Genomic DNA, 22,059 nt, shown 5'->3' on the forward strand with positions numbered 1-22,059 from the left:
AAAAAATCAAGTTGCCAATATAATTTTAATCAACCACTCCAAACAATAAGCCAGGAGCAAATAGCCAGTTTATAGCCACTGAGAAGAAAATCCTGGTCTCGAATTTGTTTATGGAATGAAACTGCATTGAGAGAGAAAAAACCCACTGGAATTGACTTAATTTCATATATTAAAAGGCACTGCTTATTATTTCACAGCACTCCCCCAAACACATATTTTGTATATGCAGTCAATTTGCTATGGCTGCCGGCTGCCAAGAACAAGAAACAGAGGTATGTATTTACTGTATTACAACAGCCATTCTCAAAATTACATGCTTCCTTCCTTCCCCTCAATGCATTTCCAGGGAGCTCTGACAAGATCAACAATAACAATAGTTTGGAATATATTATATAAACTCCATATACAGTTCAGAATTGAATCAAGAAATAGGCAGGTCTTTGTCAGCATTTCATATGGGAGTATATTATCTCCAGTTAATTTCACAACCTTCTATAGAGTAAAAATATGTATATTTCAACACCCATGCACTTCAGTTCACCACGGTTTTTAGATTTATTAGTGTGAGGAGTGAAAAGATGTACCTCATAAAGGAGGCAGTGGATTGTGCACAGACTGAGAGGGAGGGAGGGAGGGAGGGAGGGAGGGAGGGAGGGAGGGAGGGAGGGAAGAAAGAGAGAGCGGGAAGAAGGGACTGCTACTGCAAAATCCATCTTAGATAAATATTTCATAATGAAACTCAGATATGCCAGGCTCTTGCTTCTTTCAACATCATAGGCTTCTTCTTTTTCCAGAGAGAAAGGAAAAGTCAAGAGAGAACTCTGAACACTTTCCCCATCCTTTCTTCCTTCTTCCATCCCACCATGTGGAGGTAAAGGTGTCAATATCTGTAGATGAACATCTGTCTTTAATACCAGATAAGTAAATACCTGATTCACCTTGAAATGGAAAGCACTGGAATATGAAGTTATATAGACTGGAAAAGAACATACCAGAAGCTTTATGTTGTTCAGACACGTTGCAACAAAAGTAAACTTTTAAAGTGTGACTAAAACAGGGGCACTGATGCAGATATATCTTTATCAGGCAAGCTGCATATTAGTGTTCCAACAGCACCACAGGCCATTCTCCTAAGGCTAACTCGAAACTGATGACAATTGTGAGGACATAAACAAGAGGATCTGAATCTTGATGACTACCTTCAACATTCGGATACTGGTTGGAACTGTGTTGCTGCTCACACTGCTGCCTCAGATTACATGCAGGAAACATTTTATTAACTGCACTATTTATGATGATCCGCTTCCTTTACCACATCAGTTTTATCAACCAGGCAATGTGATCATTGGGGCAATTGCCTCTCAGGTTTTTTACTTCCACGACAGCCCCACTTTCATAGAGCAGCCTACACAAGCATTGATTGATGAACCCGTGTAAGGACTTCTTTCTTCTCTACATTCCTAAAATAAGTATTAGAACTGGGAGTCGAAAATTCACCAATAGATTTCTCAAGTAACAAGGTTTACTTTTCAGTATGAGATATTAGATGTATATTACTTATACATCTTGTGTATATCAAGTTCAGCACCAGGACACTGATGCAATAATTCTGATTTTCACTCTCAGACTATAAAGGTATTTTCGAAGCACATTCATGGAGTTCTGAGGTCATCAGATGAAGCCACTTCACACTAGTTTGATGTTTATTTATTTTACTGTAGATTTATTGAACGGTAGGAACATTTTCAGTGATAGGCATCAAGTGTGCATAGTGTCAAACAGCAAAAATAATAAATAGAAACAGAGTCTCATGTTCCCTTGCCTGTCTATTTAGACAGCCATTTGTGACCTTGGGGTCCCAGATGTAGTAAACTTCTACAATCATCATTCCCTGAAACCATGGCTAATGCTCAGGGTTGGTGATAATTGTAGTCTAATAATATCTTGTGAACTAACAATGGGGACAGCTGTGTTACATATTAGAATTTTTAAAAGGCAAATGACATATCCATTTTGCATTGCATAATTCCTGCTCCCATATACAATGACTTTAGTGGGTGCAAAATACAGTTTATTGAGCAGAGCAATGACTACAAATGGTTTGAGCATTTTGAGCATTCTCTGGAGGAGGGTATATCTTAAAAATGTTCAGTTTTTTATCTTAGAAGTATTATCTTTCTCTCTCTATTATTCATATAGTCCAGGAGAACCTGATAGCCCACTATCACTTACATTATTTTCAGTCTATGATCCTGCATGATTTATGTTGAACCTCCACTTTAAATGTATGTAGATGGATGATGACAGTGAGCAAAGAGGCACGTTCCCTTGTTTTCTTAAGGTGCCATTTCTCATTGCAGCTCCATGCCAAAGATGTATCAGCACATTCTGGCCTTAGCATTTGCTGTAAAGGAGATCAATAAGAATCCCAAACTCTTGCCAAACATAACTCTAGGCTTCCACATTATCAATGGTTATTACATTGCAAAGATGACCTATAAGGCCACCCTGAACCTGCTTTGTGCACAGCAAAGGTTTGTCCCCAACTTCATCTGTGGTTCTCAGAAAGAATTAATAGCTGTCATTGGAGGATATGTGACTGAAGCTTCTGCCATTATGGCCAACATTGTTGCCATTTACAAGATTCCACAGGTAGGCCATTGTCATAAATATATGAAAACTCCAAGACACATAATTTTATTTTATTTTTATAAAATAGGTTTATTATTTTCATTTTTCACATCACACATAAAACAGCATAAGTCACAACACATATACCATTTCGCTTCCATATTTTAATGCTGACATTTTATAATGCACAGATTATATTGTCTTGTCTTATATTTTGTCTTATCTTATCTTATCTTATCTTATCTTATCTTATCTTATCTTATCTTATCTTATCTTATCTATCATCATAATTAAATACACCACCATTCCTTTCAAGGTGGCAAAAAACAAATGATAAGTGATAAAACTAAACAAAAAATCTCTTAAAGACCCTTCCAATACAGAGGCAGACTACATAGTGCTCCATTTTATTTCAGCTCACTTATGGATCATTTTCCCCTGCACATGGTGACAAAACAGCATTCCCATTTTTGTATCAGATGGTCCCCAATGAAGATTATCAATTCAGAGGAGTACTCCAATTACTTCATCATTTTGGGTGGGTGTGGGTTGGGCTCCTGGCTGTGGATGATGACTATGGAGACAGATTTTTGAAGGCCATAATGCCATTGCTTACCCAAAATAGCATCTGTTATGCATTCATAATCAGACTAACAAACCGAAGTTATGTGGCTGAGTATTTAGACTTTATGATAGATCAGGTAGATAACTATCGAGTTCTCATGGAAAGAAAAGCCAATGCATGTTTTGTATATGGAGAGCCTCCATCCTGGCAGGATCTAAGAATGCTGCTGTTTTATGTACCCTTTTTCTCATTGCCACCTGTGGGTAAAGTGTGGATTGCAACATCACAATGGGATTTTGAATCACTATCTGTTCAACAATTGTGGGACATCCAGCATTTCCATGGTGCCTTAACTTTCACAGTTCACTCAAATGAGCCACTTGGATTCCAGAAATTTGTTCACAGCATAAAGCCTTCCTGGACAATCAGAGATGGTTTCATTCAAAATTTCTGGGAGCAAGCATTTCTCTGTTCATTGAAAAATTCTAATGTGAATGCGGGGAACACTAAGTTCTGCACTGCTGAGGAGAAGTTGGACAGCCTTCCACATACTTTTTTTGAAATGAAAATGGTTGGCCATAGCTACAATATTTACAATGCTGTATATGCTGTGGGACATGCATTACATGCCATATACAAATCCAAGTTTGGAGAAAGGAGATTTCAAGAACGAGGAAGAGTGGGATTTCTTACGACTTGGCTGTGGATGGTAATAATATTTCAACACTGTTTAAAAAATGGGCTAGCAAAAGATGCAAATTTAAAATAAATTCCGCTCCCTGCATCTGTGGAGGGAGATTTTCACCTTTGTTTCCCCTCTGTTTCATTTACTTTTCACTCTAGTTTCATCACTCACTAAAGAACATCTTGTTCAACAACAGTGCTGGAGACAATGTGAGGTTTGATGAAAATCGAGAATTAGTCACAGGATTTGATCTTACAAACTGGGTGACTTTCTCAAACAACTCTTTTGTTAGAGTGAAGGTTGGAAGACTGGAACCTCAGGCTCCTCCATGTAAACAACTAACTATTAATGATGATCTAATTGAGTGGCATAGAAGCTTTAACCAGGTGAGACATAGCTTCAGATTTTCAAATATTTGCAATCATTAACTTTGACAAGAGATTCATATGTTTGCTGACGTAGAGCTGTTATTCAAAATATGAAAGTTGTCCAAATAACCCACAGATCCAATGGAAGGTTAGAGATCCATTTCCTATTCTTACTAGAGAATGGGAATTATAGTCTGGGAAAGCCAATTTGAGAGGAAGGAGCAGAAAGTTCTTGAACCATAACTCCAGCCTTTGTCACCTATCCTAACAATATCCATATGTGCTCCAATAAACTTATAAAGTTTATTATTAATAAGCAATAAAGTTCTAAGGCAGATTCCATTAGAGATTCCATCAGAGAATCCATCAGAGAATCCATCGAAAATATGATCAAATGTAGACTGGAATACAAGGATCTGCTCAGAAACAAGAAAGCTGAATATATGCAGACCCAGTGGCAGAAATTGGGAGTAACAGTAATGGAACAGAGAAATACAAATTAAGGAAACTGGTGGACTGGGGTTTAAATGAAGTGAGAACATCACAGTAAGCCATTATTTCTGTGCCTGATCAGGTTAAATATTTATCCTGTATATTTGGTGAGCATTCTGGGCAAACACATGCACCTGTAGTGTGTAAGGAATTCTCAAACCCCATCTAAATGCCAACCAGTCTCCTGTAATAAGATAAAGGCCATTATTTCTGAAATAAAATGAATTTTCTGGAGAAGATATGCTTCCTCCTGAGTCCTATAGGGAATACATGGAAGAGTGGATACTTATCCTGATGGGCTCATTTACCACCATAAACAAAACTGGCAAAATGCCCTCTGGATAGAAAATGAGTATCATTTTCTCAAGTTATAAGAAAAGGGACAGGAAGAATCCACAACAACCTTTGGCCAGTTAGTTTGTTAGTTATCTCCTTAAAGCTATATGCACAGCATCTCCTTCAAAAAATATCAGACTGGTTGCACCCCAAGGCCCCCAAGCCCTTCCCCAAGTAAATAACTTCACACTGACATGTAATTTTGGTTTAAGTTAATGGGCAAAATTTAGGCCACAACTTTATTGATTACAGCAAAGTGAGTTGTATTGGCTTAGGCATTGGCAACAGACTATAACGAGGGACCAAACAAGGGAGCAACATCGATGAAGATCAACCAAAGCTCACCCCTCGGTTCCTGTGGTCCTGGCATGGCCCTAGCCCCTCAAGCAGACTTTGGACCAGATCCAGGACCCCCAGATTCCTTTACTGGTGATGGCTGCACTTCCCCTCCCACACACTTCCTTAAGCCACTGCCTAACCGCCAAGCCTTACAAAGTTGTGACGATTGCTAAGGGGGTAGGCAAAAACCAAGTGGCCAGTGCCAATTTGCCAAATGGAAAAATTCCTACCCGGCTCCTGATCTAAAACAGGTGACCAACCAATATCCGAAGCAAGGCCAAAACAGCAACACCTACAAATAGGGATGGGTGGGCAGGTGTTTGGCAGCGCAAAGCAAGTGCCTGAGCCACGTCAAGCTGCCGCTTTTATAGGCCCCCACCAATCACGCTACCTGCACTGATTGGCTCAAACAGGCCTGGTGTGATTGTGGGGCCATACAGACAAGGCCTGGGCCACACCCAGCACATTCAACCTGGTGGGGGTTGTCTCAGGGGCTCGTGCGCAACCAGGACCCTTGTTAAAGAGGATCCCATTTGCAAAGTGACAACATTATTCATGAAGAACAAGCGGAGTTCAGAGGAGGGCACAGCCCCATTGAACAATGTTTTTATATAAACCATGTTAAAACAATCATTCATGAAAATGCTTAATCTGTTTCAAACAAGGAACACACAATAAGCTCAGTGATCTTATCATACAATGTCAAGAGCTGCTCTTTTGCAAACCATTTTTTTTAAAATACTAATCTGCTTTCTGTGTTTGTGATCAGGTGCTGCCCCTTTCGATGTGCAATGACAATTGCTATCCTGGCTTCAGTCGGAAAAAGAAGGAAGGAGAAAAATATTGTTGTTATGATTGTTCTCCATGTCCAGAAGGAATGATATCTGGCCAGAAGGGTATGATAAGTAAAGGAATATAGGTTGTCCAAGTTTCTATGTTTCAATTAATTGAATGCATATAATTCTCCAGTTTACCTTTACATTCATCCTTCGCCATTTCCTCAACTTTGAGAAGACCGTACAGTGTTATAAGTTATTATTATTATTATTAGCAGCAGTAGTAACAGCAGTAGCAGTGTTGGGGGGGGAGCAGAACAGAGGTTGGAAAGTAATGGAACAATTAAGAAAACCTGGCCTTAACTAATTGCTGTGGGAATGCAGTGAGGTATTCACCAACCCCTATATCGGAGCAGGTGGCAATTCAACAGTACTTGTTTCAGATTATGACAGTATGGGATTCCTTTTTATTAGATGATGTATAAAAATTGTGGAATACTTAAACAGCTCTTCCTTTTATTTCAGACATGGATGCCTGCATGAAATGTCCAGCAGACCAATATCCCAACAAAGGTCAAAACCAATGCATTCCTCGAATTCTAAGCTACCTCTCTTATAAAGAACCTTTAGGAATCTTGCTTACTGTATTGGCCATTTACTTCTCTGTGATCACAGCTTTAATCCTTGGAGCCTTTTGGCAGCACCAGGACACTCCAATTGTCAAAGCCAACAACCGTACCCTCACCTATATCCTCCTCTGCTCACTTCTACTTTGTTTCCTCTGTGCCTTGCTGTTCATTGGGCAGCCTGCACAGCTGACCTGCCTTCTCCAACAAATGGCTTTTGGTGTTGTCTTCTCAACCTCCCTTTCCTGTGTGTTGGCAAAAACCATCATTGTGGTTCTAGCATTCATGGCTACACAACCAGGATCTGGAATAAGAAAATGGGTAGGGAAAAGACTGGCAGATTCAATTGTCCTTTCTGGTTCATTTATTCAAATAGCCATTTGCATGGTTTGGCTGATTTCTTCTCCTCCATTCCCAGATACAGACATGAGCTCTGTAAATGGGGAAATCATAGTGCTATGTAATGAGGGTTCAGCTGCCATGTTTTACTGTGTCTTGGGCTACACAGGCTTTCTGGCAATTGTCAGCTTTAGTGTTGCTTTCTTTGCCAGAAAGTTACCCGACAGTTTCAATGAAGCCAAATTTATCACTTTCAGCATGCTGATCTTTTGTACTGTTTGGCTGTCTTTTGTTCCAACTTATCTTAGCACTAAAGGAAAATACATGGTAGCTGTGGAGATCTTCTCTATTTTGTGCTCTGGTGCTGGATTACTGAGTTCTATTTTCTTCCCCAAATGCTACATCATTATTCTGAGACCTGAGCTAAACAACAGGGAGCATTTAATAAAGAGGGGAAAATAAATAATGATTATAGTGATCAGTCTATTGCAATTCAACAGATTTAGAAGCTGCGGGTGGCGCGGTGGGTTAAACCACAGAGCCTAGGACTTGCTGATCAGAAGGTTGGAGGTTCAAATCCCCGCAACGGGGTGAGCTCCTGTTGCTCAGTCCCTGATCCTGCCAACCTAGCTGTTCGAAAGCACCTCAAAGTGCAAGTAGATAAATAGGTACCACTCCAGCGGAAAGGTAAACGGTGTTTCCGTGTGCTGCTCTGGTTCGCCAGAAGCGTCTTAGTCATGCTGGCCACATGACCCGGAAGCTGTACACCAGCTCCCTCGGCCAATAAAGCAGGATGAGCGCCGCAACCCTAGAGTCGGTCACAACTGGACCTAATGGTCAGGGGTCCCTTTACCTTTACCTTTAATATTTAGCAAGTGTCACAGTCTTTGTGAAATTGTGTTTTCATCAATAGCTATGTATTTATGTTTATGTGCATGTGTGTATAATGTTACAGGTTATGAGGGAGGGGTATCAGTCTGCATGATACCAGAAGTCTTTTCAATTACTTGTAACTATGTATCTATGTATGTGTGTGTGTGAATATTTGTATAATGTTACAGGTTGGGGGGGGGGGTGTCAGTCTGCATGATACTATGAGTCTCTTCAATTACTTGGTGTCCTGTACCCAGTTCAGATTTTACCTGCATTCTGATTTATTTTCTTTAGTTACCTTCTGGATAAGCTCATTAAATACTGTTGATACTGCTGATATCCAGCTCTCTCTTTTTCATCAAATCATCTGGCTGAAATAAAGACACAGTGTCCAAACTGCCAAACCAAAGTGTGTTGTGGTCACAAAAAAGATGAATTCCATGCCCGGAACTTTAGCGTAGAAGTTTAAAATAAACATAATCCCATTTGTCTATAGTGATACTACAATAGGAATTTTGGAAATGGTTTGGATTATTACCCATATTCCAACATGGTGGAAGAGTGGTGCTGAGAAGAGGAGCCCTAGAAAGAATAATAAAATAAGAAAGTGAGAGGAAGACACAAAAGCTTGGAGAAACTCTAGATTAGAGGAGCTGTTGCTTTAAGAAACAGTGGAAGTCATGGAGAAGGCGAAACAGCAACTGCCTCAGGGGAGCTGAGACACTATCATATGTATCAGTCATACAGGGTAATCCTATGCATGTTAACACATAAAATATCACTGGGTTTACTGAAGCTTGCATGCAAGCCTCATAACTTGGATTCAGTGTATATTAATTTGAGATACACATTCCTATTGAATATCACGCTTACGCTTTTAAATTGTGCAAAATGCAGTCTAGATGAGCACATTCCCCAAGGCCTGCAGGGGAATACGTATGTTAACCTGGAAACATACACAGTTCTTGTTGGAATATGAGTACTACGCAGCTGCAAACAAGCAGCTATATGTTTACATCACATGATGTGGCTAGCCCTGGGAAAGGATGTACCAGGCAGTTCACAGGGTGGTTCACAGGGATTTGTTCTTTGTGTAATATGAGACCTTCCTGTTGCTTTTGTGAAGGAAGTCTCTTGCTGTTGCTCGGAGGAGGCTGAACTGAACGGACATGTTTTGTACAGTTGTACAGTCAGAAATAAAACGTAGATGAAACAGACTTTCTGACTTTCTTCTTTCTCCTGCTGGTATGCAAGGGGGAAGGGGGTGTGCATCTTCCACGCAGGAGATGTCACCTCTCAAGATCTTCCTGGACTGCAGGGATGCCAGCCAGGGTAGATCACCGGCAAACAAGCCCCGGGAGCTGGGGAGAGGGGCAAGCCTCTCCCGAGGGGGCAAGTTTTCCAACAAATGGTAGCACACGGATGGCAGAGGCTACAAGGCACTGCTAAGGACGGCTGGAGCACCCAGTGGAGGCGTTTTTGTTTTTTTGGTGTTTTTTTTTGCTGATTGCAACGTTCCATGGACCTCTGATTTATGGCTGCATGGTGAACACGGATTGAACGGTTCTCTGGTTCACTGAACAGCTGCTGTTTTTTGGATTAAAAACAGCCAGAGAGAGCCACATTCCAAGCATTCCGGGGGAGCTGATAAAACTGCCGTCGCCTGCCAAGGAATCGTGAGTACTTTTTGGGCTGATTTATGGGCTCATTAAGCATCAAAGGCAAAGAGGGAAGTGAGCCGGAGCTGTAAAGGCTCAGAGGCTGAAAAAGCTATTGGATTTTTCAGCGTTTGTTTGCTGTCAAGGGCTGTTGGAAGGAATTTTCCAAGCGGAGCTTGCTGCCAAGGGCTTGCAGCTGTAAACAGCTCACAGGCTGTTGGATTTTTCAGCTTGTAGCTGAAAGCTGAAACTTGGAATCAAGATGGATGCCAAGCAAGGGGCGGGTTTGCCTTATCCATCCCCCCTAACTAATGACAATTATTCCTCCTGGTCTTTGAAAATGAAAGCCCTTCTTCAGAGACAGAGAATATTTGGGGTGATTGAAAATCCCATCCCGGCAGCACCTACAAGAGCTTGGAATGAACAAAATGTGAAGGCCAGGTCTGCTATCATCTTATGTGTTTCTGACGATCAACTTGTGCATATTGCGGATTTGGAATTCGTGTGCGAGATGTGGCTTACGCTACAGCGAATTCATCAGAGAGATGCTGCTGGCACAGTGCTGCTGCATTTTGAGAAACTCAAACATGAGACTGAAGCCTGATGGGGATGTGCAGGTGCATCTGACAGAGATGAAATTTCTACGCCAGCAGATGGCGCAAAGAAATTTTCCTCTTCAGGAAGAAATATTCTGTTTTATGATTATTAACAGCTTGAACCAGACTTACAAAACGGTTGCAAGTCAGCTTGGTTCTCTACCTGCCGCGGATCTGACGGTGGAGAGAATTTGTTCTGTTGTTCTGAATGAGAGAGACAGACTTGCTGCAATAGCTGTTGCTGATGGGGGGAGTGAAGCTCGGAGTTCAAGCACCCCCACAGTTGTTGCTACAGAGGAGCAGGCTGTAGCTCTGAACGTTGTTCATTGTTACAATTGTGCCCAGCCTGGGCATTTTCAGAAGAACTGTAAAAAGCCATGTCAGCCAAAAGGAGCCAAAGGGGGCTCTGCAAAGCCTGAGGCTTCAGGCAAGGGTCGTGCCAAGTCGCAGGCAAGGCCAGCAAAGGCTTTGATGTTGCCAAAGGCCACATCATCAGTTGAAAATGCATTTATTTTGGACACTGGAGCGACAGAACATTTATCCTCACACAAGTTGTTTTCTACATTTGAGAAGCAACGCTTCACTGTGAAACAGGCCAACAGTCAGGAGATGGTAGCTACCGGAATTGGAACTGTTTATCTGGAGAGTCTGAAGTTGACTATAAGTAATGTTTATTATGTTCTGGACTTAAAGTTCAATTTGCTGAGTGTTTCTCAGATGACAAAAAAAAGGTCTGGTGTTGTCCTATGATAAGCAGAGTTGCAAAATCTTTAAAGACGGAGAGCTGTATCTTTCTGCCAGAGAGAAAGATGGACTATATCTATTGACTTTTGAAGAGTCTGATTACAGAGTGTCTAATGCATGTGATACTAAGATGTTTTCTCTTGCAGGTGTATCGAAAGAAGCCATGGGAAGAAAGACAACTAAGATTAACAGTGTTTTTCAGCAAGTGTATGCTGATGTAATTGGTCCTCTAGCACCATCTAGAGGCAATGCAAAATACTATCTTGTGTTTGTTGATCACTATTCTCAATCACCAAAGGAAACCTTAGCAAGGTTTAAAGAGTTTTGTGATAAGGTTAAGACTGTTCATGATGCTAATATTGATTATCTTTTCACAGATGATAAGTCAATTTTTCTTTCACAGGATTTTCAAGATTTTCTAGAGAAACAAGAGATAGAGCATAAGATTGCTGTCTCTGAAGCTTCATGGAACAAGAGTGTGTGTGTAAAGGTGAACAAAGAGTTGCAGAAAGGAATGAAAGCACAATTGCTTAGTTCACATTTGCCACAAGAGTTCTGGGCTGAATCTTTAAGCTCGTTCTCTTACACGTGGGTGAGAAAGGTATGGATAGTTCTCCTTTTGAGAAGCTCTTCCACAGGAAACCTTCGGTAACACATTTTAAGGTTTTTGGATCTCACGTCCATACAGAAACTCCAAAAGGGGTAAGAAATGCCAAAGGCATTTTTGTGGGTTACGAAAAGGGTTTCTATAGAGTAATTTTGTCTGAATCTGGTCAGGTGATTCTCACCAAGTTTCTAGAGAGCACTCCGAGACAGGAGAGAGAGGTTCTCCACACATTTCCCACAGATGACAATGCAGATGAGTATTCTGATACGTGTACAGACTTTCTGACTTTCTTCTTTCTCCTGCTGGTATGCAAGGGGGAAGGGGGTGTGCATCTTCCACGCAGGGAGATGTTGCCTATCAAGATCTTCCTGGACTGTGGGGATGCCAGCCAGGGTAGATCATTGGCAAACAAGCCCCGGGAGCCGGGGAGAGGGGCAAGCCTCTCCTGAGGGGGCAAGTTTTCCAACAGTTCTATCTTCATAGAAGGATTATGCACACAATCTCCATGAGACTGGTGAATGTGCACAGTTGCTGTTATGCACATTAGCTGCTCAATTTACATTTGCATGCATACGTGCACACACACAGTCTTCCAGCTGATGAGAATGTTACAGTTCCACAGATCTCACAGTTCCACAGATCTCATAAAGTCACATCAAGTCCACAATTAAAAATGGTGTCCAGAAACAAAGCAATGCTATGACAGAGCAGAAGAGAAATTCTGTGGCAGAGAAACTTGCTTCAAGCCCTTGCTGATAATGTCTTGGGGGAAATAGGAGAGCTTGTAATAGTGGGAATGCATGATCCCCCTAGAATTCCTCATTTTGCACCTCACCATCAACGGAACAATGCTGATGCTATTTCTATGATATCTATGCCACTGTGCATGTACTGGAGGCCCTAATCTCACCAGTGGATTTCTCTCTGTGCAGGTAGAAAGACTTTTCTTTAACTTTTGCTGGATATAGGACTACAGTGGCACTCAAGTTACAGTGAAAGAAAATCATGTATCATTCTTTCCCACTTCTGCTAAATTTGATCTCTTGCACAACACAATGCTCTGAGGAGATGATTTTGAACCTGGTAATTATCTCAAATTACTTGCTTTCCATCAAATATCTTGTCAAATCCTGTGTGGATTATCTCAGGATACAAACACAATCAATATCATAGTCTGAAAATTTACTTAATATAAATCCCAGCCACTCTGACCACTCACGAGGAGCTCTGAACATGCAGGCTTTCATGAGTCATTTTTTGGCACTTTCCCTTTATGAAAATAATCCTGAGCTGTTGAAGGAAAAGTCTTGTAAACCAACTCATGTTGGATGATAGAGAGAAAGTAGATATTCAGCATCATAATTGCCCCCTAGATGGCAGATACATTTTTGCTGCTTATCCTGCTCTTCTTGTGGCTACAACTGTCTCCAACTGATTGCAAGAAACATTCTGTTGTATGCCCCATAAGCGATCCTTTCCAGTTTCCATACCAGTATTATCAGAAAGGAGAACTAATCATTGGAGTGATTGCTTCTCAATTTGGTTGTGTAAATGATGAAATATATTTCTGGGACCACCCTAAAACAAAGTTTGTAGATCAACTTCTGTAAGAAAATCACTGTTGCCCTCTATAGCATACTTATCCACTGCAATAATTTAATTCAAGCAATACCCTGTTCAGGAAACAGTCTGCATATGATATTTTGAGGCTGCATTTAAGCATGTTCGAAGTAATATATTTGCTTCCTTCATCTTTATGATCTTCATTTTTCCTCTCCCTCTTGTGTATTCTTTCTTCTGTCTCCTATGCTTCCAAAACATATTTGTCAATGTATTTTATAATTTCCTTCCTATTTCATCTTCAGCCATCCTTATGAGTGCCCTTTCATCCTATATATGTATGTTTTCACACTGCACCAAAGTTTTCTTCTGAGCCTCCATTGTTTATTATGTCAGTCAACATGAGTGATATGGGCTTAGATTTGGCTGAATTGTGGTAATGGGTTTTATTTAAAAGCAGGCAAGCGACAGAAGTTATATGTTTTATTTCCATACTTCTTTCTTTGCTTTAATATTTCTGGGCTCATTGGAAGAGAGGTGGGAAGAAAAATAATCAAGACACAAAGTTACCTGTGTGCTCAAAAGCTGAAAAGGAAGAACTTACTCTTTCACCTTGAAAGATTTAATATCACTCAGATGTTTTGCCTCTTCCTTAGTGCAATACCAAAGAACCACCAGCATGTTCTCTCCTTGGTATTTTCTGTGAAGCAGATAAATGAGAACCCCAAGATCCTACCAAATGTCAGTCTGGGATTCCACATCTATGAAAGCTACACAGACGCAAGGATGACTTATCAGAACACCATGAAACTTTTGACAATGGCGGAAAGGATTGTCCCAAACTTCAAATGTGACGATAATGAGAATATGATAGCTGTTATTGGAGGATTAGACTCTGAAATCTCCCTTCACATGGCTAGTATCTTAGGCCTTTACAAAAATCCACAGGTAGAGTGAGCATATGGGTTATTTAACTCACCTGACTCTGATAGAATGATATATATATATATATATATATATATATATATATATATAACCTTACTGGATAACCTTTAGAATTTTTTCTCCCTTTTTTCTGAGAGAAAAAGTGAAGGTAAGTGTCAGCATGGGAAAAATATTGATTACATGAATCTTTATGAAGTGGATAAGCTGCATGAGCTTTTCCAGGACTTGCAAATCCATGAAAACTTCCAGTGCTGCCTCTTGGAAAATGCTTCAGGACAAGAGTCGGACCTTTCTTTCTTTTCTAACTAAGTCTTGAGCCCTCCTAGAAATAAGACTTTGGGGCTAAATATGCAGACACATTCTAAGCAATTTCTGACATGTGGCTACTTTGCATATTTTTGCTAGTAGTGCTGTTATTAGAGAGCAACAGCATGTGGGTGTGGGGTGTGGGTGTGTGACCTCCATGATCAGAACTAGCATGATAAACATGAATTAGTCATATGTGTTTCAAATTATTCCTATATAAAAAATCTATTTTTTTCCTTCAAGAATTCTTATGTATTCCAGCTAGTCAGCAGATATTTTAATTAATTACTATTTAGTATTATGTCTACTATTTAGCATTAAATCTGTCTACTATGGAAGACTATGACCTCTTCATTTTTAGGTTGCCTACTGTATATTAGCTCCTGTTTTGAGTAATGAATCTCAGCTCCCTTCCTTCTACCGGATTGTCCCCAATGAAGCCCATCAGTACATTGGTGTTGTCCATCTTCTTCTACATTTCCAGTGGACATGGGTGGGGATTGTTGCATCAGATAATGAAAATGGTGAAAATTTCATGCTGACTTTAACACCAATGCTTTTCCAGCATGGAATCTGTACTGCCTTCAATGAAAAAACTCCAGCCATATCTCAAGCTATAGACAATTTTAGTTCACTAGAACTCATCCAGGCCAAATCCTTTTTCCGGACCATCTCAAAAGTTAAAGTACTGGTTGTATGTGCAGAACCTCAGACCATGACAACACTGATATGGATGGCATTTTTATATTCATTCCTAGATGGTACTACAAAGTTTTCTATACATAAAGTATGGATCATGACAGCCCAGTGGGATTTCTCATTAGAAACAATGCAAAGGGAGTTTGATATACAAGCCTTCAATGGTGCCTTATCATTTGCAATTCACTCAAACAAAGTGCCAGGCTTTACACAATTCTTGCAGGTCCTTCATCCTAGCTATCCCAAAGGAGATGGTTTTCTCAGGATCTTCTGGCAAAAGGCATTCAACTGCCTATTTTCTGATTCCAATGAGCAGAAGCAAAGGATGGCTACTTGCACTGGCCAAGAGAAGCTGGACAGTCTCCCCAGTGCTCTTTTTGAAATGAGCATGACTGGCCAAAGTTACAGCCTTTATAATGCAGTCTATGCCATAGCACATTCTTTACATAAAATTTACTTATCTAGGCTAAAGCACAGAGTGATGGCACATGGAAGTAGTTTGGATCCTCCAAATGTGGAACCTTGGCAGGTAAATTTCACACCCAGAATCTTGTCATGCCTAATGTAATATGTTAGGAGCGTCTCCACCCCCATCGTTCTGCCCGGACGCTGAGGTCCAGCGCCGAGGGCCTTCTGGCGGTTCCTTCATTGCGAGAAGCAAAGCTACAGGGAACCAGGCAGAGGGCCTTCTCGGTAGTGGCGCCCGCCCTGTGGAACGCCCTTCCAGCAGATGTCAAAGCAATAAATAACTACCTGACATTCAGAAGACATCTTAAGGCAGCCCTGTTCAGGGAAGTTTTTAATCTGTGATATTTTAGTGTATTTTTGGTTTTTATGGAAGCCGCCCAGAGTGGCTGGGGAGACCCAGCCAGATGGGCGGGGTACAAATAATAAATTATTATTATTATTATTATTATTATTATTATTATTATTATTATAAATTATTATGTTATGATGCTCAGTTCATGGAGAATATCAGTAAAACAGAATAAGGCCACATTCAGCTGTCTATAAAACTTTTATCTCTTCCATACATTGCTTTGCCCCCTCACTGAAAGCAGGCTACAAATGAAGATTTTCACATTCTACTTTCTATGCACTCAGAAATTAATTTGAGTTTCAAACAATCCCTGTAATATGTGTACTTTCACATGAGGATTATCGGTTGAAAATAGGTTCCTAGTTTTGCTCCACTGAGCTAGTTATGGTAAACAAAAATGAAGCTGAGTCAGAGCAAATACAAAACAAATTTGAAATGTTAATTAAATCAAAGTGCAGAAATTATGGAAATATATGAACTCAGCAATAAATATTAGAATAACAATAATATATTTATGAAATATGAAAAATATTACATTAGGTTGTCAAATAAGCCTAACAAACCAAAGCATGTTTATTACTAAGGTTTAAATTTCATTCTCCTTAAACTCTTATCTGTTTTTTCCTCTCTCTCGTGCAAGGGGGGAAATGCACTTTTGTCATTCTGTTAAATCTACCTCTGTCTCTTCAAATCTAGCTTCACTCTGTGCTGAAGAGAATCTCATTTAACAATACTGCTGGTGATACTGTGTCCTTTGATAAAAATGGTGAATTGGCAGCTGGATTTGATATAATAAACTGGGTTACCTTCCCAAACCAATCCTTTGTCAAAGTGAAAGTAGGAAGGGTGGATCCACAGGCATCTCTTGGAGAAGTGTTAACCGTGAAGGAGGAAGCCATCACATGGCACAGCACCTTTAATCAGGTGGGATTTAACTATCTACTTATATGAGTGTGCAAAGCATAATTCCAATATAGATTCAGTCTTCAAGAATGTAAAGAAACTGAATTCCTATAAATTTGCTGTCACTGAATTAAAAGAGTTTGAGATGTAAAGTCACGATCCTATACATATTTAGGAATAAGCTGCTTTGAAACAAAAGGAACTTGTCAGGTTTCAGTTTGAGTTCCTCTTCTGATGGTTTAATCTTCCTTTCAAATTTTCTGATGAGTCTCTTCGCTTCTTATCTCAATTCCACTAGCTTCAGATTAAGTTTTTTTTTTTAGGGGACCCAAAAAATGAAATACGTGATCTATCATTTTTATGAACAGGTGAAGCCCCTTGCTCTATGCAACAACCATTGCTATCCAGGCTACAGCAGAAAAAAGAAGGAGGGATTGCCATTTTGTTGCTATGATTGCACTCCATGTCCAGATGGGATGATTTCAAACCAAAAGGGTAGGCGACATCATGTACAGTCTGATAAAATATTACTCAGTTATTTCATTCTGCCCCCTTTAACAGTTCACGTCTCCTACACAGAAGAGCAGTTAAGACAACTCATCAAGATACAACTCCTAACACACCACTCAAATGCTAATTCTGAGAGTTAGTGCATAATGTGGCTGCACCCCCTCAATGTGGGGGGCAAGTCAGACCCCTTGATAAGGAGATCTTTGTTCTAGACTTTGTTATTTGCTGCATGTTTTGAAAAGTAAAATCTCTGGTAGAGTTCTCTACCAAAAAGTATTTCCCCAAAACTTGGGTCTTGGTTTCAGGATTCAACACTAAATGGAGAATTCACAAACAACTCCTACTTTCTCTGGAGTCAGGAGACACATGTGAATCAATCCTGTGGCCAATGGGTGATGTAGACAACCCATATTAGCTTCAGTATTTTCATACCATTTGCCTGTTGCAATGGTGGGTTGGTTGATTAATTCCCACTACATGGTTTATTTTATTAATGCCCATGGTATTTCATAGGTTTTCACTTTTTATGCAGGCAGTGACAATTTTAGGTGCATCCAGCTGATGTGTGATAACTGACACATGGGTCCTTTGGGACCCAGAAAAGGGCAGACAGAGTGATGCGTGCTTATGAGCTCTGCATCAACGTGCGCAGGTGACAGGAATGTAACCACTGCACAAAATGGTCACTGCTTCTATCATTTTTATTACACATCATTCAGCAGCTCAAATATTTGTTTCCACAAAGGCAGTATTTCAAAGAAGAATAGTTTAAAAGGATATAGAAATTTGAGCTAGCCTGTGCATCATCCTAATCTGATGAAGTGCCACAGTGCCAGGTGTCAAGGTGAGTTAAGCAGATCCACAGGTCTGGCAGAACAGCAAAGAGGCCAGGGCACCCCACTCTGCCCAGTGAAATCCCTAACACTCAATAAAGTTACTTAGGCAAGCAAAGAAAATACAATTATGCAAACAGAAACCTAGGAGAGTTGTGGGAGCTTTCCTGTGTTTTGCAGTCTCTGCCATATGTATGATGATTTCCCCTTTGGACTGAAGTCACACTAAAGTGCAATCAGCTCCATGCTCTCTGGGAACAAGTTTGTTCCCTTGATGTCAAGGTGGTGAACCTGGAAAAGGTAGGAGAGGCAGAGAATGTGGTGGCTGAGGACTTCAGGGATGTTGTAGCCATTGGCCCAATCCAGTAGGCTCTACTAATGTAATTAGTGTGTTTACATACAATGCCATACAATGGAGATAGATGCATCTACTTCATTTTCAAGAGTGAATAAGGTCACAATAATTGATAGCAAAAAATCAAGAATGCATATATCTTTTTTTCCTCAGACACTGATGAATGTTTCAGGTGCCTAGAAGATCAATTTCCAAACAAGAACCAAGATCAATGTATTTCAAAGTTTCTAAATTTCCTCACCTTCTCAGAACCATTGGGGGTCACTTTTGTTTTCTTGGCACTCACTTTCTCTCTGATCACGGCTTTGGTGCTAGGAATTTTCATCAAGCACAGGGACACACCCATTGTCAAAGCCAACAATCGTGACCTCACCTATGTTCTGCTCATCTCCCTGTTTCTTTGCTTCCTCTGCTCCTTGCTATTCCTTGGAAAACCTCATGCAGTGACATGTTCTTTACGACAAACTGCTTTCGGCATAATTTACTCAGTGGCTGTTTCATGCATATTATCAAAAACCATAACTGTGGTCCTGGCTTTCATGGCTACTAAACCAGGATCCAGTATGAGGAAATGGGTGGGGAAAAGGCTGGCCAACTGTATTCTACTTAGTTGCTTCTTTATTCAAACTGGCATCTGTGTTCTATGGCTCTGTACTGCTCCTCCATTCCCAGATTTCAACATGAAATCTGTGGTGAAAGAAATCATAGTAGAATGCAATGAAGGATCAGTCACAATGTTTTATTGTGTTCTGGGTTACCTGTGGTTCCTAGCCATAGTTAGCTTCATTGTGGCTTTCCAGGCCAGGAAGCTGCCAGACAGTTTCAATGAAGCCAAGTTTATCACATTCAGCATGCTGGTCTTTTGCAGTATTTGGTTGTCCTTTGTGCCTTCTTACCTGAGCACCAAGGGGAAATACATGGTGGCTGTGGAGATCTTCTCCATCTTGGCCTCCAGTGCTGGGTTATTGGGATGCATCTTTTCCCCAAAATGCTACATCATTATCCTTAGGCCAGAGTTAAACAGCAAGGATCTGTTAACTAGGAGACATTAGCAAGGTTATATTTGATGTTTCATATTTGCTTAGTTAAAAGTCCTTTACACAAAGTCATTTATGATAATAACAGCAATACAGTGGTACCTCAGGTTAAGTATTGAATTCATTCCGGAGGTCTGATCTTAACCTGAAACTGTTCTTAACCTGAAGCACCACTTTAGCTAATGGGGCCTCCTGCTGCTGCTGCGCCGCCGGAGCCCAATCTCTGTTCTCATCCTGAAGCAAAGTTCTTAACCTGAAGCACTATTTCTGGGTTAGCGGAATGTGTAACCTGAAGCGTATGTAACCTGAAGCATATGTAACCTGAGGTACCACTGTACTTTGGAACACTGTTCCCCTTTGAAATCAGCCAGGGAACAACAAATCTGATATTATACTGTCAGCTCAAAATGTTTATTTAATCTAGCAATTTTAGGTGATTAATTTGATCAATATTTTGTATTTTATTAATTTATGATGGCTTAATAGTTTTATTGTACACCACCATTATATTTTTCAATGAGCTGTTGGATTAGAAATGCTAATATAAATAATTACGTACATAAACTTATTTCCAAGGAAACATCCGGAAAGGTGCAGCTCCTTTTGGTATGCCATCAAGGCTACACCAGACGTGTACATTAAGCTGGTGTAAAGAGACGTCACATCCAAGCCCTGTCTTCATTTGGGTTGCTGCCGCTGCTCTGCTTAAACAAGATAGAGGGAACACAATCCTTTAACTTAAATGATCTTAGGATCCGGCCTAACTCCCTCTTTTTGGTTCCACACTCCCTATGTTCCAAGAACAGCCTTATTGGGACTTGAACTGACTTAGGCTGAACTGGCTGAGCTGGGGTGAACAAGCCATGAGCTGGATTGAACAAGTCATGTATTTTCAGCTGAACCAGGGTTGGGGACTTCATACTGGCTGAGCCCAGCTGATCTGGGAATCAGCTAGCTGAGACAGATATGTTCTGCATATTGCTCATCCCTGCATATCTTGTCATAGCATTTTCCCCTGTTAGGGGCTGATGCAGACCTATCCCACACCATCTCTCTTGGTAGAACGAATGTGCACACACTAATATATAGCTGTAGTATGATGTGTTTTATTCTTGCTTTGAGTTCTGTATCTTAATGCTTTAATTCCCCTCCCCTTTATAATCCACAATGGGGAGAAGTTTCAGAATAGTGGTAAATAAGCATACCCCCACAACACTAAAACAGTACTGAAATGTCACTGAGTACAATGAAGGATTTTCCCCTTTCTTTTAATTTACAAAGCAATATATTTGTGCACAGCTGAGGAATACCATATATTCAGAAACATCTACCTTGTTTTATTTCCAAACTCATAAGTATAACACAAATTTCTGAAATAAGGAACAATTGGTTGGAATGGACTACAAACATAATCTATTCCAAGCCTGCCACTGCAGAAAACCCTCTCCAATAAAATTAATGATCAGTGGACCATTCAGTCTATTTTATTTTATTATTTTATTTTTTTTATTTAATATTTTTTATTTAGCTTTTAAAAAGTGCTACTGAGTTAAATGAGATCTCCTAAAGATTTTTCCTTTCTGGCATCTGGAGAGATGATTTGTAAACAGTAATTATCCCAGAATATTATGTTTAATTCCATCTAGTCATATTCCACAGGGATTTACACTAGATACAAGCACAATAAAGAGAAACTTAAATAAAATCAATCTGCACATGATCAGAACTAGAAAGAAGGATTTTCAACAGGAGGAGCTACCCTAATTTGATTTTGGCAGTTTCTCCTTGTCAAAGTATTCTGGAGCCATGGACATAATCTAGTTGATGGTGGATGGCAGACTAAGATCAGAACTCTAGGTCAAAAACTGCTGCAGATATAGCAGGAATGTTTTTGCGGTTGCTGTTCATCCTTCTGTGGCTTCAAGTGCTTCCAACAGATGGAAGGAAAGACACTCTTTTGTGTGACATGACTGATCTGTTCCAGCTCCCTTATGAGTATTATCAGGAAGGTGACCTGATCGTAGGAGAGATGACATCTCAGCTTGGCATTGTATTTGATGCATTAACTTTCCAGGAAAACCCTAACACCAAGTTTGTATATGATCTTCTGTAAGCATTTTCCCTCTCCATAATTTGCACAGGTGTATCATTCTCTTAGTAAGTGACTTGCAGAGAGGACACACAGACATCTTCAGGGTAAGGGTTCAAAACTCATCAAGTGAGGGGCAGGCTCTCTCTTGCCAAGCAGTATAAGATAGGGGCCAAGGCATACGACAATGAGAGCTACAGTCACACCATGAAAACAGCTGCCACCAGTGACATGGTGCACGGCGCTTGAGGTTAGGAGCATACAGGAAACAGTAACCATGGGGCATTTATTGTTCCCCAGTATAAAGACCTAGTCAACATAGCTGTAAGGAGTCCAAGGGCTGAAGGAGAAGGTCTAACAAAGTGGG

The 22,059-nt window shown here is 40.3% G+C and overlaps 1 protein-coding gene across 1 annotated transcript; it reads left to right on the forward strand.

Moving 5' to 3' along the window:
- Positions 1-239: 239 nt before the first annotated feature.
- On the forward strand, positions 240-19,618 carry LOC307201602 (vomeronasal type-2 receptor 26-like; the record flags this gene model as incomplete). The annotated part of the gene is made up of 7 exons (XM_079950882.1): positions 240-272; positions 1,321-1,433; positions 2,361-2,652; positions 3,048-3,905; positions 4,040-4,267; positions 6,186-6,312; positions 18,720-19,618. 7 exons carry the CDS (start codon positions 240-242, stop codon positions 19,616-19,618), a joined length of 2,550 nt encoding a protein of 849 aa, XP_079807008.1.
- Positions 19,619-22,059: the final 2,441 nt, after the last annotated feature.

This window comes from Podarcis cretensis, assembly GCF_951804945.1.
Source record: "Podarcis cretensis genome assembly, chromosome: 13".
NCBI classification, from domain to species: Eukaryota; Metazoa; Chordata; class Lepidosauria; order Squamata; family Lacertidae; genus Podarcis; species Podarcis cretensis.